Below are 14503 nucleotides of genomic sequence, written 5' to 3' on the forward strand. Positions count from 1 at the left end.
CCGGTCTCGTACACCCACCGAAACCTCACCGGGTCGCCAACTCCCCACTGCAGAATGCCCTACCACCCCCAACGAGCCAGCTCGATAAATACGACGCCCTCGGCCGCCTGCAGTCCAGGTTACTTTTCTCCTCACACGTTACAGTCTCTTCAGCTCTTCAGCACACAAACACAAACACCAAAAACTAGCTAGTCTAGTCACCACACTCCTTTTACACAACAAAAAAATATCACTCACTAGCCAAAATGCACTACACAACCTTCCTCCTCGCGGCCCTCTCCCTCACACTCACCTCCGCGGCCGTAATTCCGTCCAACGGCGTTATCCCGCCCAACGGCGTCCCCGGCGGTATCCCCCCTCCCACCCTTCGCAAGACCAACGTCGCTCCAGCAACCGCAAACTTCGGCACCTCTGTACTCCTCCCTCCCCCTTCCCTCCTCCCACCCCAACAGTTGCTAATAATTCTATGTCATACGTAGCTCGATCACTGCATGGAGCTCCTCCAAGCACACAACAGCGCCGGTAACGCCGCTGTGCCAACAGTCGCCGACGCATCGGCGGACATCACCAAGTGCGGAAGATGCCTGAATACCGCGGACCTGGCGTGCGGGCAGAAGGGGTACACGAGGATGGATCAGATCTCTGACCGCCTGATGCAGTGCTATGTGTCGTTCTGGCCTCAGTCAAAGTGTGCGTAAATCAAGAAGAGATTGGGAGGTAGGCTGGGACTACTATGTACGGGGGTGTTTTATTGGAGTTATGGGGGTTCAATTGGGCTTTTTCTTTGTTAGGCGGGGGGTTATATAGTGGGACTTCTTTTTTTTTTTTTTTAGAAGAATTTTATGATGCTATCAGGCATAGTAAGGATTTCGCAACGGTTGTCTTTTATCCAGGTACTTATTATTGATTGAGGGAGTGCCTTCGGTGGACTCGAGTGATTGCGGTATTTGCAGCTTATATATAGCATTGTATGAAACCATTCTCTATCTATATGAAAATTACAATATCGGCGTCATGATCATAGTGAACAATTAAAAGCAAAAGCCGACTGCAACCACAAACAGAAGCCGTGCCATACACCAAAGAAGAAAAAGCGAAAGCCATGAAATCGAGATAGAGTCCAAGCTACTAAAAAGAAAATATTTTTATCGATTCTTTCTCGATATCAAAAGACATAAGATCTACTAATACAATAACCCTAACCCTGCTCCTAAGTTACAGGAACTATAATAAAACTACTTGCCAAGATAAAAGATATACATAACCGGAGCAATAATCTACAGTGTCAGTAAGGGGAAGTAACTGTCGCGAGCAGAACTTGACTTATGGTTGCACTAACATGCAGTGAGTGCCAAGACGACATTTCGGCCGACGTTTAGCTGGCCATGGGCAAGCTGCTGCCTGGGCTGAGTTGGGATTGAGTAAAGATCAATATAATAACGTTACACCTGACCGTGGCGGAGTAGGTGGGTATGAAATCATTGACGCAGGCGGAGTGGGTTTAGAAAATGCATTATCCCATAGTCCGTTAAAGCTACCTATTGATTCGGGCGGCGTATTTTCAACTGTGGCTTGTGTCTGGATCACACACATATTCGGCTGCCACCGTACCCTTCCTCTTTTAGTAATTATAATATTCTGTCAAATAGACAGCATCTAAGCACCGGATTATGGGATAGGACCGGGATCATAGACTATCACTCATGATCGATCCCACCAATCATGAAGCATCACACAGTGCCCGGAATACGAAGTATCCCCGTCTCCGTGAGCACTAAAAGACCGGCCCATGCAATAGTATAAACTTACAATCAATAGTGTACTCATCCAATCATTGAGGTCGGGTCTGATACAACTAGGCTACAATACTTAGCTTATTACGAATGCACATTACCAGCTACAAAGGACGTTAATATTCCTAAAAAGACAAGTTACAGCACGCGCGATAAGTTTAATTGCAGTCCGAGCGGCGATATAATATGCAAACTGACTGTTTTATCGTGGCTATGGTACTCGAGGCTGGACGAGGCTAGGTAGTCGGCCTTGTCACGTGTCGCCGGGGTTCACTTTTGTTAAGTGTGTTGAGGGTGAGCCGGGCTCTCGTATTTTTTTTGCTCCGCCCTCATAACTACCCTTCGATCTGAATAAATAAAATCATTCACGAGGCATACTGAGGCGGGCAAAACTGGACATTAAAGTTTGTTTAGCCTTACGCAGGCTTGCCGCTCGGATTGCCTCAAGGCGGTCGAGGCGTGTGTATGGTATGCTGTCTACCTCGTGACACCCTCATGGACGGCCGGACTACATGTACTTGCACGGCTGATACAGCAGATCCATGGATCTAATCGAAGCCTCACCCCTCTACTGGTTTACTACAGTGACACCAGATACGGCAGCATGACTCGGAACCAAAGTATGCACGGTGTCAAAAAAGCCTTCCGGCGCGTAATGTGCTGTTGAGGCTATGGATAATTATATGGGCGTGCAGATGTGATGGGTCGTGCATAGGTTCTGATAAAGCTTGGTTATTTGGCTTGGATTGGACGCCTCTCTCCTCTCCGATCAACAGGGAGGTTCCTGCGCCAGAGTGGACCGGAGTTCCCCAACAGTTCCTTTGCATAGGAAATAACTAACTATAACGGGGTGCTTATCGAAATTCCAGTGGGGCGGACGCGGTACTTCTTTCGGGTGTTGAGAGGACATGGGTTTATTGGTGACTGGTACGAGACCAGAAGACTTGACATCATTGTGTTGCCGTTAGCCTGATCTGTTCAGGGCGGTGGGGGTTGGTTTTCAGAAGTTGGGTGCTATTTGTACTCCCTGACATGTGCATTCCATTCTCTAGTCCAATCACGAACTTTCTTCATCTAGGAGTGTTCCAGACTGATAGGCGGTATCGGGGGGCGTCCGAGAGCGGTGAAATCGTGTCCCTAACTAACAAATCATAGAAAATCACTCGTTTCGTCAAGTCGTAGAAAAATATTATTAACGTTTTAAATACTAAAATATAGGCTCATATATACCTTAAAGTTTATTTCAAGTGTTGAAAAGCAGGAAAAAAGAGAGATGGTTTAGTGGCTTGACTCCAGTCTCGACAAAGGTCTAACTAGATACATATATAGTAACGGCTCGGACAAGTGTCGACATGTTAGGTGTCAATATGATAGGTTTAAACATTTCACCTGTACGGGTTCGATGTTATTCAAAGAGCCAAATATCCAACACAAACTAAAGACACCCTGCGGAAAACGTTATCAAAGTCTTGATTAATTTGACAGAATATCAATCTATAGGCCGAACCCAAATCTTATGCTTCTTATAGACCCCTCCAAACAACTACGGAAAAACATTCCTTGGTAGACATGAGATCCGGGAAGGAACCAAAAATCCTAGGAATTTAAAGCCTTGATTCCTTCCATAACCCAACTCGGAGAATTTACTCCCGGGCCTGAGAGCCCGAAATCAGCGCCAACAACTGTATTGGTATGCATATGATATATTTTGCCCATGGGAGCACTGAAAAATAAAGTTGAGTTTCTCGTCAGATATATACAAACTGATAATTTGATAAGAAACTGTCTCAGATTCGCTACAACAGGACGCCGCCATTGACAGTCAAGAACAATATCTTCTACGGGACGATCTCACTGTCGTCCTCATCTTGATTCTTGATTAATGATAGGCACTTAACTGAATGTCCAGAGACAGCCCTGGGACGAAGTGGGATCTCTCGACCTCCGAGTGATGGTAAATGATCCAAAACAAGTCTCCTTAGGCTTATCTAATTGGCTGCAAATCGGATGTGCACTTTGGCCTTGAATTTAATCTAATTTTTGCCAAGGGCCTCGGTTCACCGTTTACTCTTGGCTGTTGTTAACGGAACGATGAAAAGATAGATTGATGTACAGGCTCTTACCTAAAACCTGGATTAATTTTTAACATGTCAGTCTCCAGGCTTACCTCAGGTCTCGAGATTTCAAGGCTATTATGGGACAAGATGAGACGGGACAAGACTTAGTCCTCGCGCCAATCATTAGGATTATAGTCGGTTCTAGCTTACTCTCCTATTTGACCTTGAATGCACGCGCTTTCTAAGGCAATAGTCCGTGATTTGAGATAGGCGGACCAGACCGGGTCAAAAACTTTACCTAGGCTGGACTATTTCAGCCCTTATTTAGAGCTTCTTTCACCCCCACCCCCGCCTTTGAGTCTACCAAAAACTCAAGCCTCCCTAAAGCCACTCTTGCTCAAATGGGTTGAGCAGCTATCACGACAACTGGAGTCAATCGTTTTCTTTTTCTCCCTCGAAACTAATGCTTGTGGGGTAACAAGGCTTGATCAAGGCTGCTTCGGTCAAATCTTGAAAATTGACAAGAAAATAATCATCCCGCACTAGTTTGTGGACCTCAAAGAGTTCTCATTAATTATGTAGTATGTTGAATCTAATGTTTAAGAAAGCATTTTATAGGAATGACGAGGCTATCGTAAAATCCACGGGTCAGAACTGAATTATCTTGGCGAGACATGGCCGCTGCATTTCAGATACACTGAGTTCAATACTCTGAATTTCAAGTCATTCAGAAAACGGAAATGACCATTCGGTCACTTTTATAGCTGTTGCATCGGCGCTAGTGCCGCCAAAGAAAAACTGCGGTTTCACATCAAAGACATTGAGTGACGTGCCGATTGAGATTGAAACTACATTGTGGATCATAACGTGGCCGTCTTAATCCGTATCAGAAATCAAATCCTCCGACACTGAGTCTCTAACCTTTTCCCTTTGGCTGTTAATTGGGAATAAGGACTGCGCTCAAAACAATCGCGCTAAGGCAGGTTCTTGGGACCCGCTCATAACATTCGAGAACAGGCAAAATTCGAACATTGGCTAATTCTGCGTTTTCGTGTGGTTTCTAATTAGGGACGCCTAGTCGCGGCCGCGTACGATATGAATGAACGCAATCTATTAAACTATTCTTCAATTGGCCAATCAGCGGTTAGATCTGGACTGTGTACCTATCGTCGACATGGATCCCCCTTTGCGGCCCCGGAACTTGAATCCAAATGTTTCCTATGCTAAAGTGGCAAACAACCCAATTGATTGTTATGCTAAAATCCAACTTGACGGCTAGTCAGCTATTTAAACTCTCTTCTCGTCTTGGGGGTTAGAATTAATTGCGATATTAATAGATTCCCCTGGTTGTAGCCAATCAAATCAAGCGCCGAAGCTAACTTTCCAAATGTAGGTTTGAATAGAATATAGAAAATGCTAGTAAGCGCCGGCCTATTGAAACGACACGACCAGGGCAAGATGAAACGCACAATAGTTCGCCGTTCCTGAGCCCGACGTACCTGAAAGCTGCACTCTACCTACAGCTATATATCTAGCATATCGGCAGTCCTTCTGCACTTCTTCATCACAAAGGAAAACAGCAGCATACACTCACTCCCCCCCCCCCCCCGGTCCTCCTCCTGCCGGCCAGATTACTTTCTAGCCAAGTCATAATATCACGAATATTCACGAATATCAATTAATTACGAAAATGCTCAACTTTACTTTCTTCCTCCTCATGCTGGTCATGCTTCCATTCGCACTTTGCGCCCCGACCCCAGGTTCACCCGTCGAGATAATATGCACAACAATGCTCGACGACGAGCTAATAGCCAATATCGACACTGCCATCCAAACCGTCAGAGAGCGCACCGAAGACTGCAGGCAGACAACCCCCGTAACTCCGCCCAATGACACCGAATGCACGACTCTTGTACAGAGTGACGAAGGGGTTGGAATCCTGATATGTGCGCCTGAAAATGTCAGACGGCGCTGCGATATGATCGCGACGGCGCTGGAGAAGGTTGTCCAGAGGTGCCCCGATAAGGAACCAAGGAAACCGGGCAACAATGGCGGCGAATATATCATACACGTCGATGGTGGAAATATCAACTTCAAGTTGACTTGGTAGATGGTTTTTATGGCTTCTTTACTATCATCATGGCCTGGGCGTTATGTTTGAAAAAACAGGGGTTCTCTTTTTTTCTCTTTTTTCTTTTTGCTACATTCTTTGTTTGCGTTTTTTTGCTCAGTCAAGTGCAGCGGGTTGCCCATATATTAATTAGAGATACTTTGTCGAAGAAGATGATAATGTTATACTGAGTTAATTCATGAATAACTTTTGCGAAAAGAAGCCGTGCAGACCTTGCTTGGTGATCAACCTAAATGTGAGATTGCGACATCGATTAATATTTTGAACTCGTCATCTAGACCTGTCTAGACTCTTGTAACGAGATAGAGGTGCCCCCACGATGAGAAAAAAATCTATGCGGTTAAAAAAAAAAGCCACTACCTGCGTTGCCCAGCTGCTGTTCTCTGGATAATACGCAACACCTTAACCCGTTTGAAACATAGAGTTAGCTTTTTATTATACAACGTTTTCTGTCTCGATAGTACTACGACCCTGTGATAGAGTAAGTAAATGACACTACTTCATATGCACTCATGCCAGTAGTACTTATCATTCCTGCGTTTTCAATGGTAATTTATGCTGTAGCATCATGATAAGTGATTCGGGCTACCATATTTTCAGAACCACCGTTGGGCACGTGGCTTGCTTGGCTGGTTCATGGTGAAAGGCGGGAGACCAATGGGGTTTATATAACCTAGCAATCATGTACTACGCATGTCGGGGTAAGTCTGCTGACAGTGGCCGTAGTTAGGTGCAATAGTTTTCACTGTCAACAGGCTTACCCCTACACACGTAGTACTACCTTGCTACCCCAGTAATTGTATCTACTATCGTGGTAACTGGAGCTGATGGATTAGTACAGTAGGTACAGTCAGCAAAAAAATTTATATTTATCCGTTGCTTTTTCCCGGCCCCACAACCCGGAGAAAGAACCCACGGAGCTTCGCAACCAAACATCGGAGGCGGTGGTTCATCTCGCTTTTCCGGCGTTTCCGTCGGAAAAGCCCGGCGCCGATGTTTGGTGGGTCGCTATCCGAGATACTAAGTTACGGCGTGGGGGGAGAATATCTGGGTTTTTATCATTGAGTCAGAGACAGTGTCTTATACTCGAGTGATAGTTCATGTATTAAACTGACTACATCCATGGACGCCTAAATTATAAAGTAACGCTAACTTAGGCGCAATGAATGGGCGGCGTTTCTTCGGAATACAGGGTTTCCTTTATTTCGCTCATCTCTTGGCCTTTTCTAATTGCAGGTCATGCTGGAAGTTTTTTAAGTGCCAAGCCCAACCGATGTAGCGCACAGTGGAGGGGACTGTCATATCTTTTGCTGGATATTTATTTTAATTTAACATAACCACCGTTTTCGTCCTTAAGGAAATGACTCTCCAGTTTTAAAACTACACTGCCGCTAAAGAAAAAGGCCCACTCTTATCCAGCAATTTGGATTCAGTCATGATAGAGAGGAAAGAAAGAAAAGGTTCATTCAAATTTGTTCACATTTTAATTTAAGCAAGGTATGTTGACGCAGAAACGTTTCCTCCCCTTCCGGTCCAGTTGATGTGGATATCCTTTCCTTCTACCAAGGAGACCGAAGCGCACTCTGGCTTAACGCGGAAAGTGTGGGCACCTACAAGAAAGTTAGAGATTGAAAATATGATAAGATACCACCCATGGCAAAACATACCGAAGTAATCACGTTGGGCCTGCAACAAGTTTGCGGGAAGGTTCTTGGTCCTGTAACCGTCGTAGAAGGAGAGAGCGGTTGAGAAGCAAGGAGTTGGGATACCGTATTCGATACTCTTGGCAATGGCTCTTCTCCACCCGGGCTGGGCTTTGTGGATAGCGGCCTTGAAGAAGTCATCGAACAACAAGTTCTCGAGGTCGGGCTTGGCACGGTAGGCCTTGGTGATGTCCGCAAGGAAGACAGAGCGGATAATGCATCCACCACGCCACATGAGGGCGATGGCAGGGTTGTTCAACTTCCAGCCGTACTCTTTGGCAGCCTAATGATCACGTTGAAATAAGTATTTTATAGTGGGGTATAATAGAGTAGAGGGGGCGATGATAACATACCTCACGGATAAGCATGAATCCCTGGGCGTAAGAGATGATCTTGCTAGCGTACAGAGCCTGGAAATTCAAATCAGCCTAAATTCCCGTGAGATTTACATATTGAATTCCGCTAACCTGTTCAAGGTCTGCAATGGCAGCTTCCCTGTCGCCAGTGAAGGCCGGGATTTCAGGACCCTCGAGGACCTCTGAAGCTCTGACGCGCTCGGCCTTGATGGAAGAGAGACACCTGGCAAAGACAGACTCTCCGATCAGAGTGACGGGCATACCGAGGTCAAGGGCGTTGATAGCGGTCCACTTTCCGGTACCCTTCTGACCAGCACTATCGAGGATCTTTTCGACGAGCGGGGTGCCATCCTCGGGGTCGTTGTACTTCATGATGTCGCGGGTGATCTCAATGAGGAAAGAGTCCAAAACGCCAGTGTTCCATTTGGCGAAAACATCACCCATCTCGGAGCAAGTCATTCCAAGACCGCGCTTCATGATATCGTAGGCCTATATGGAGTCAGAGATATTTCGTCTTGTCCCGGAACGAATTGCGCCTACCTCGCAGATCAACTGCATGTCACCATACTCAATACCGTTGTGGACCATCTTGACGAAATGACCAGCACCCTCATCACCAACCCACTCACAGCACGCCTCACCATCAGACTTGGCGGCAATGGCCTGGAAGATGTCCTTGATGTATGGCCAAGCCTCCTCGTTACCACCGGGCATGATGGAAGGTCCATATCTGGCACCCTCCTCACCACCGGAAACACCAGCACCGACGAAGCGGATCTTCTTCTCGGCAAGGTACCTGGTGCGGCGGTTGGAGTCGGGGAAGTGGGAGTTACCTCCGTCGATAATGATATCACCAGGTTCCAGGAATGGGAGAAGAGAAGCAATGAAATCGTCGACAGCAGGACCAGCCTTGACGAGCAACATGATCTTACGGGGCGTCTTCAACTTCTCACAGAACTCCTGGATGGAGTGAGCTCCAACAATGCTCTTTCCTGCGGTCTATTTAGAAGCTGTACAAGTGTGGCAATTGCAATTTCTAGTACATACCCTTGGCCTCATTCTCCAAAAAGTGGTCGACCTTAGCAACAGTCCTGTTGAAGGCAACGACAGTGTAACCGTTGTCCGCAATGTTCAAGATCAAGTTCTGACCCATGACGGCCAGACCGATGAGACCAAAATCTATTCCACCATCGTCAGCATCCCAGTTTCCTTAAACTGCCACTCGCTTCCTCGGAGATTTTTTCCGCCTAAAACTAGATAAGGAAAAAGCAAAAAATAATCCCCGAGGAATACTTGTTACTAGACTTGGATAGTACTAACCACCACTAGGTATTGAGTGCGCAAAGCCGCCAGCAATAGCGGCCAATCGCGCTCTAAAGTCAGCGAAAAGATCTTCATCAACATTAAAGTTGAGTCGAGACTTGAATTTCTCCCTCACAAGTAGCGGAGAGGAAAACAGTGGAGCTCCCGTCGCAAGCCCGAAGGACTTGGTACGGGCAAAGAGGGGTTGTGTTGCGGGAGCGGGGATCAAGAGTCTATGACGAAATTATATTACTTACACTGCCTTAGTTTCGTCAGCCATAGTTGAGTATTTAAAGTTGTATGGAAGAAGATAAAGGTATTTTTTTATCTGAGGCCTAAGGTTGCGAAAGAATGCAGGTAACAGAATGGTGATTGATGAGATGAGGGATGAGGAAAGGAAAGAAAGAAGAGAAGAGGAGGGAGGAGGGGTTAGTTATGGAGGGGCAGGACGAGAGATGCTTTATGGCCACTAGCCCTTGGATAGGGCGGAACATGACGGATAAAAACGAGTTAACTGGGCGTCATGTTTTCTATTCGTTTCGGCACCGTCTCGTCTCCTTGCTCGCTGCATTTCCGTCCGTTGATGTGTAATGTAATCAAATTAGATACACAAGCACATTGGATGCATCCCGGTAGCGGGTGGGTGCGTGGGTGGTCCCTCGTGGGTTGTTGCCTGTAACTTATGTAAAAGAGCATTTGTTGCAGTTGTTTGTCAATTGTTATGGGAGCCTGGGTGTTGCCGCCAAGCTCGTTTTCCCCCACTCTGAGACCATACGAGTAAAAGAAAAATAGAAAAACCCAAAGGCGAAACAGGCTTCCGAGGGCGTAGAGCAAAAGGAAAGAAAGATAATTCTAATTCCCAGTGAAATCTGATTAATGATCTATTGCTGTATAAGTTGAGTAGAATGCCATTGTTCTGTTTATGTGGTTTGGAATCGCGGACCAGGGTCTTCCTATCATGTAATCTTCGTACCTGGGTCCCACAGTACAGCTACCGACCGAACCAGGAGTCAAAGATTTGCTGGCTCACAAGAGCAATTCCCCTCCACGAAACCTCCTCCCTTCCATCAACTCCAACCGCTCTATCCAGCAAAACCCACCCCTTCCTCCTCCTCCTACAACTCCGTGCCTGAGGTTCGAATCCTAGCAGTAACACCACCTCATCAAATCCAACTCATAACCCCCCACAAGCAGCATCCATGGCTTCAATGATATCCGCCCTCAACGCCAAAATCCGGAGCAATCCGACGACAAACTACATTTGCTCCACCCGTACGTCGTCGATCCCTTTCTCTCGTCCGCAGTAGCAGGAGAGTCATTGCTCATGGGTTGGTGGTTTAGATTTCTGGGGACCGGTTTCCAACTTTGGAATCCCCGTCGCAGCAGTGTTGGACATTACCCGAAAGGACCCTGAGGTGTATGTGGATTCTGAATTCGGCCCGGTCTTCTGTAAGGGAAACGCTGACAATAATGAGTAATGTAGTATCTCAGGAAAGATGACCGCTGCGCTTCTCGTCTACTCTGCTGTCTTCATGAGATACTCGTACGCCTACCCCCGTTTTTCTCCTGCTCACTAGCTCGCCACTATACTAATATATCGCATTGTTTAGATTGGCTGTTACTCCTAAGAACTACCTCCTCTTCGGTATGCCGCAATCCTTGTCTTTATCTCCGCCGCTATATCCGCTAATTACGAGGAACAGGATGCCACTTTGTCAACGAGGCTGCCCAGCTCGCCCAGAGCTACCGTTACCTTAACTACTGGAAGTAAGTCTCAATTGCCTTCCCCGCCTAAACTATCACACTTTCTTCCACTGAAGCCTACTAACAAGGATCACAGCTACGGAGGTCATGAGGCCTCGCTCGCGAAAAAGGCAAAGGAGGCCGAAAACGCCATCCTCGAGAAGGCAAAGGAGATCGTCCCTGAGGCCATCAAGGGTACTTCTAAATAGAAAAAGACTCTGTATAAACATCGTATATGAAGAGCAGTACTGGGTTTCATTTTTGTTAGATATCATGCAAATGGATGCTGGAATCGGGATCTGGTCTTCTTTCTTTCGTTTCAGGAAAGTGCTAGATTGGGTGATGAGGCGAGTATTTGAGGTTGGTCAAGCGCAGACAAATGAATGGCTTTGTTGTGGCCTAGCCTGGGCTGGTCGAGTGAGGTTACATGAACCACTTAACAACCCAACACCAAAAGAAATCTTGGAATGACGTAGTTATATGATCAATGCGGCCTAGCCGATATCAGTATATCCTCCTACTAGGGCGCAGGTGTAAACTACATGTATGTACATGTAACCCTCTACTTGGGTCGATCTTATCGTGGGGGTTGATATCCTTATGCAAACATCTTACGACCATCCCGCACCTTGGTGCATGCATACCACACCCGAAGTCTCTCTCCCGGTCACCTAGAGAAAAGGAAAGCTTGATAGGACATCAAAGCTCTTCCTGTCATCTATAGATAACACTGAAGGGCCCCTCTGGTATGTGCTCATGATCAGCAAGTAACCGGCCAACCCACCCCCGCTGTATTCTCAAAAGTAAAATTTTCCATGGCTACATTTTTTGTACTCGCTCGCAGGGGTTCAGACAGGTTCGTCTTGTCTCATTCACGCCCTGTGCTCTGAAGCCAAGCGCTGGTTTGTGAGCAGGCAACGTGCCACCACCGCGGAGCACAAACCACAATGGCCACCCCCGCAATGCTTCTCGGGAACGCCGGTCAAACCCGGGTCCGTTTGCCCCACATCTAGAAGCTTCTCGAGACTTCCGTGGGACGGCATAATCAAAGACAACTATAGCAGCTTTAATTGATTATGCAATCACTGGATCTCACTCGGAACCTATTTGCAGTTAATGGTTTGGACGAGACCGGCAGGTCTTGGCATATACAGTGACAGTTAATTCCAATTCAATGGCGCGGATCGGGTTATCTCTTGGATTCGTCTGACAGATCGGTCATTTTAATGGGGGCCAAGGGCGCCACAACGAACGCTGACGAGAGATTGGCCAAAGGTTGATCCAGGTGGGGTGGTTGATTTGAGCTTGTTAGAACTAGCCACCTTACCAGTCCCACAAGAAGTAGTCAGCATCTTACTCCAAACGAGGAGATAGACAGCTTTCAGTTTCAGTATTGACAAAGCAAGAACCCTCTTAACATAGTCCAATCCCCTCCCCATTATCGTTTTCATCCCTCGTCAATGTCACTAATATAATAGCCATTTACTACAGAAATACTAACAGAAACGCCGTTGCCTGAATTTATTAACTGACGATACATACTAACACAACTAGGAGTCATCCTGCTAGAATCTGCTCTTCCAAAACTTCCTTGAAGGTGTTAGTAATGGACATAAGTCACCTGGAAGGATACAACGGCGTAAGACAGCTTGTGAGATAAGGTAGTAACACGAGGTAGTTAACGCCTGTCTCGAGATGTTTCAAAAATCTGGAACCTCAAGGACCACCTTGAACTCAAGATGTTGGACTGTTCATTGGTGTTCAGTAGCAGACCAGGGGGAGAAAACACAAATACTTGCCGGATTTTTATTCTATCCGATTCCTCATTGGTGTCTGGACAAAAAGATGCTTCGCAACGGACCTCACCCTGGTATCTTGCCTGTTTTCGATATATTTGCCTACTTTCCAAACTCGGATCGGACAGACTAAATAGACGTAATGGAGACAAGGGGCGAGGGGCATCAATTTCGTTCAAATACCCACAACATTCGAGCTCTGAAAGATTCCGAGGCTTGTTTTGTTGGTCAAGCAACCAGAATTCCCTTTGCCTTGGAGAAAACGTTCCAAAACGAAGTTAACAACTGTAGCTAGGCTGGCACCGTATTTACATAAGTTGCCTGAGGGCTACCGCCCTGACATATGGATATCATATTTAGTTATCTGACCCGTCACCCTGATCCACCACCCTGACCAACTGACCGGTTGCCACCTCCGCCTTAGCCTGGGCCATCCACCAAAGACACGAGCTTCACCCTCAAACCGTATAACTTATTGCGCACAACATACCCCGCGAAGCCAAGACATCTTTATAGGGCTAGCTATAAGAAGGCCTACCTACAACCGCATGTGGTGCTGTTAGCATATGGGCCGTTTCAGCTACTAGAATGGTTAGTTCTATAGCATTGAGGTTTAGTGATAGGGTGATCTTGAGGTAGGTCCTGTCCTATCTCGTCTATTACTATACCATCTGTTGTTGGACTGTTTTTTGTCTCTATTTCCCCAATTCCGCCCCGTGCCTCGACTATGAGTACCGCCGCCGGAACTAATTAAATTTAATGATAGAGAGATAGATGGTGGTCAGATGGGAAATCTGAAATCTGACGGCCGATTTAGAGCAGATTTGGGAAAAGTTTCCCGGTAAGCTCAAGTGGGAGTTAGGGCTTTGGTATAGTCGTTCGCGGGGTGAGGGGAACACTGGGTGCAGATAAACAGGGATTTTCGGACAAATAGGAATTGTTCGTCTTCACCAGTATCCGTCCCCACCCGGAAACGACTATGTAGACTAAATTTTCATTGAAGATAACACGCAGTACTGCACTTGTATACATCTCGCCATAAAGACTAGATGGTGCCCTCTATCTATAAAAAGAGCAGGCCCACACCAAGAGCAGCCTCGTACCCACAGAGGACTAGGCCCCTCACATCAGGACCATATACCCCCTAGTGTTAGGTTTGTACTACGGAACACAATAACCTAAATTCCTTACACAAACCCCGCCGGTTCTTAAAACAAGTAACAAGCTCAGACGAAAAAGGTAGTACAGTACGATGCCAGTCGTGAGCGTCAGGCGCAACCAGATTTCCACAACCTTTTCACGGCGGGTTGGTACACAAGATATTAAATGTCGAATCATTGTTATCTATCTACTATTTAACAACTATACAAAAATTCAGCTCTCCAAAGGATCAATTGTGGTTGCTGTGCTAGTACCCGTGATGGTTCGGGGGGCGTTGCGACGCCGCGCCTGACGCTCCGACTGGCATCGTACTGTACAAACAGTGATATGTGCCATATTATAGCTATCAAGTCACGATAAATAAAACGCCAACATACACAATCACAACCCATCCATCCCTCATCCCCTCTCTCTCATTCCTCATCCCCCCTCTAACCCACTCCACAAAACGAGCCAAAACT

At 46.6% G+C, this 14503-nt stretch overlaps 5 protein-coding genes across 5 annotated transcripts; 4 read left to right on the forward strand and 1 right to left on the reverse strand.

Moving 5' to 3' along the window:
* Positions 1 to 245: 245 nt before the first annotated feature.
* Positions 246 to 698, forward strand: LAJ45_02906 (uncharacterized protein; the record flags this gene model as incomplete). The annotated part of the gene is made up of 2 exons (XM_046112497.1): positions 246 to 413; positions 480 to 698. 2 exons carry the CDS (start codon positions 246 to 248, stop codon positions 696 to 698), a joined length of 387 nt encoding a protein of 128 aa, XP_045974623.1.
* Positions 699 to 5540: 4842 nt separating this feature from the next.
* Positions 5541 to 5960, forward strand: LAJ45_02907 (uncharacterized protein; the record flags this gene model as incomplete). The annotated part of the gene is made up of 1 exon (XM_046112498.1): positions 5541 to 5960. The coding sequence occupies one exon, from the start codon at positions 5541 to 5543 to the stop codon at positions 5958 to 5960; it is 420 nt and encodes a 139-aa protein (XP_045974624.1).
* A 1509-nt stretch (positions 5961 to 7469) lies between these two features.
* On the reverse strand, positions 7470 to 9622 carry LAJ45_02908 (uncharacterized protein; the record flags this gene model as incomplete). The annotated part of the gene is made up of 8 exons (XM_046112499.1): positions 7470 to 7591; positions 7649 to 7967; positions 8038 to 8094; positions 8152 to 8529; positions 8581 to 9032; positions 9088 to 9219; positions 9361 to 9413; positions 9600 to 9622. The coding sequence occupies 8 exons, from the start codon at positions 9620 to 9622 to the stop codon at positions 7470 to 7472; spliced, it is 1536 nt and encodes a 511-aa protein (XP_045974625.1).
* A 919-nt stretch (positions 9623 to 10541) lies between these two features.
* LAJ45_02909 (uncharacterized protein) lies at positions 10542 to 11294 on the forward strand (the record flags this gene model as incomplete). The annotated part of the gene is made up of 6 exons (XM_046112500.1): positions 10542 to 10614; positions 10684 to 10759; positions 10826 to 10885; positions 10953 to 10987; positions 11046 to 11109; positions 11183 to 11294. The coding sequence occupies 6 exons, from the start codon at positions 10542 to 10544 to the stop codon at positions 11292 to 11294; spliced, it is 420 nt and encodes a 139-aa protein (XP_045974626.1).
* Positions 11295 to 13469: 2175 nt separating this feature from the next.
* On the forward strand, positions 13470 to 14124 carry LAJ45_02910 (uncharacterized protein; the record flags this gene model as incomplete). The annotated part of the gene is made up of 5 exons (XM_046112501.1): positions 13470 to 13516; positions 13648 to 13722; positions 13816 to 13820; positions 13885 to 14035; positions 14121 to 14124. The coding sequence occupies 5 exons, from the start codon at positions 13470 to 13472 to the stop codon at positions 14122 to 14124; spliced, it is 282 nt and encodes a 93-aa protein (XP_045974627.1).
* Between the last annotated feature and the right edge of the window lie 379 nt (positions 14125 to 14503).

The sequence above is a fragment of the Morchella importuna genome, assembly GCF_003444635.1.
Source record: "Morchella importuna strain M04M26 chromosome Unknown Morimp01GS005, whole genome shotgun sequence".
Taxonomy (NCBI): Eukaryota; Fungi; Ascomycota; class Pezizomycetes; order Pezizales; family Morchellaceae; genus Morchella; species Morchella importuna.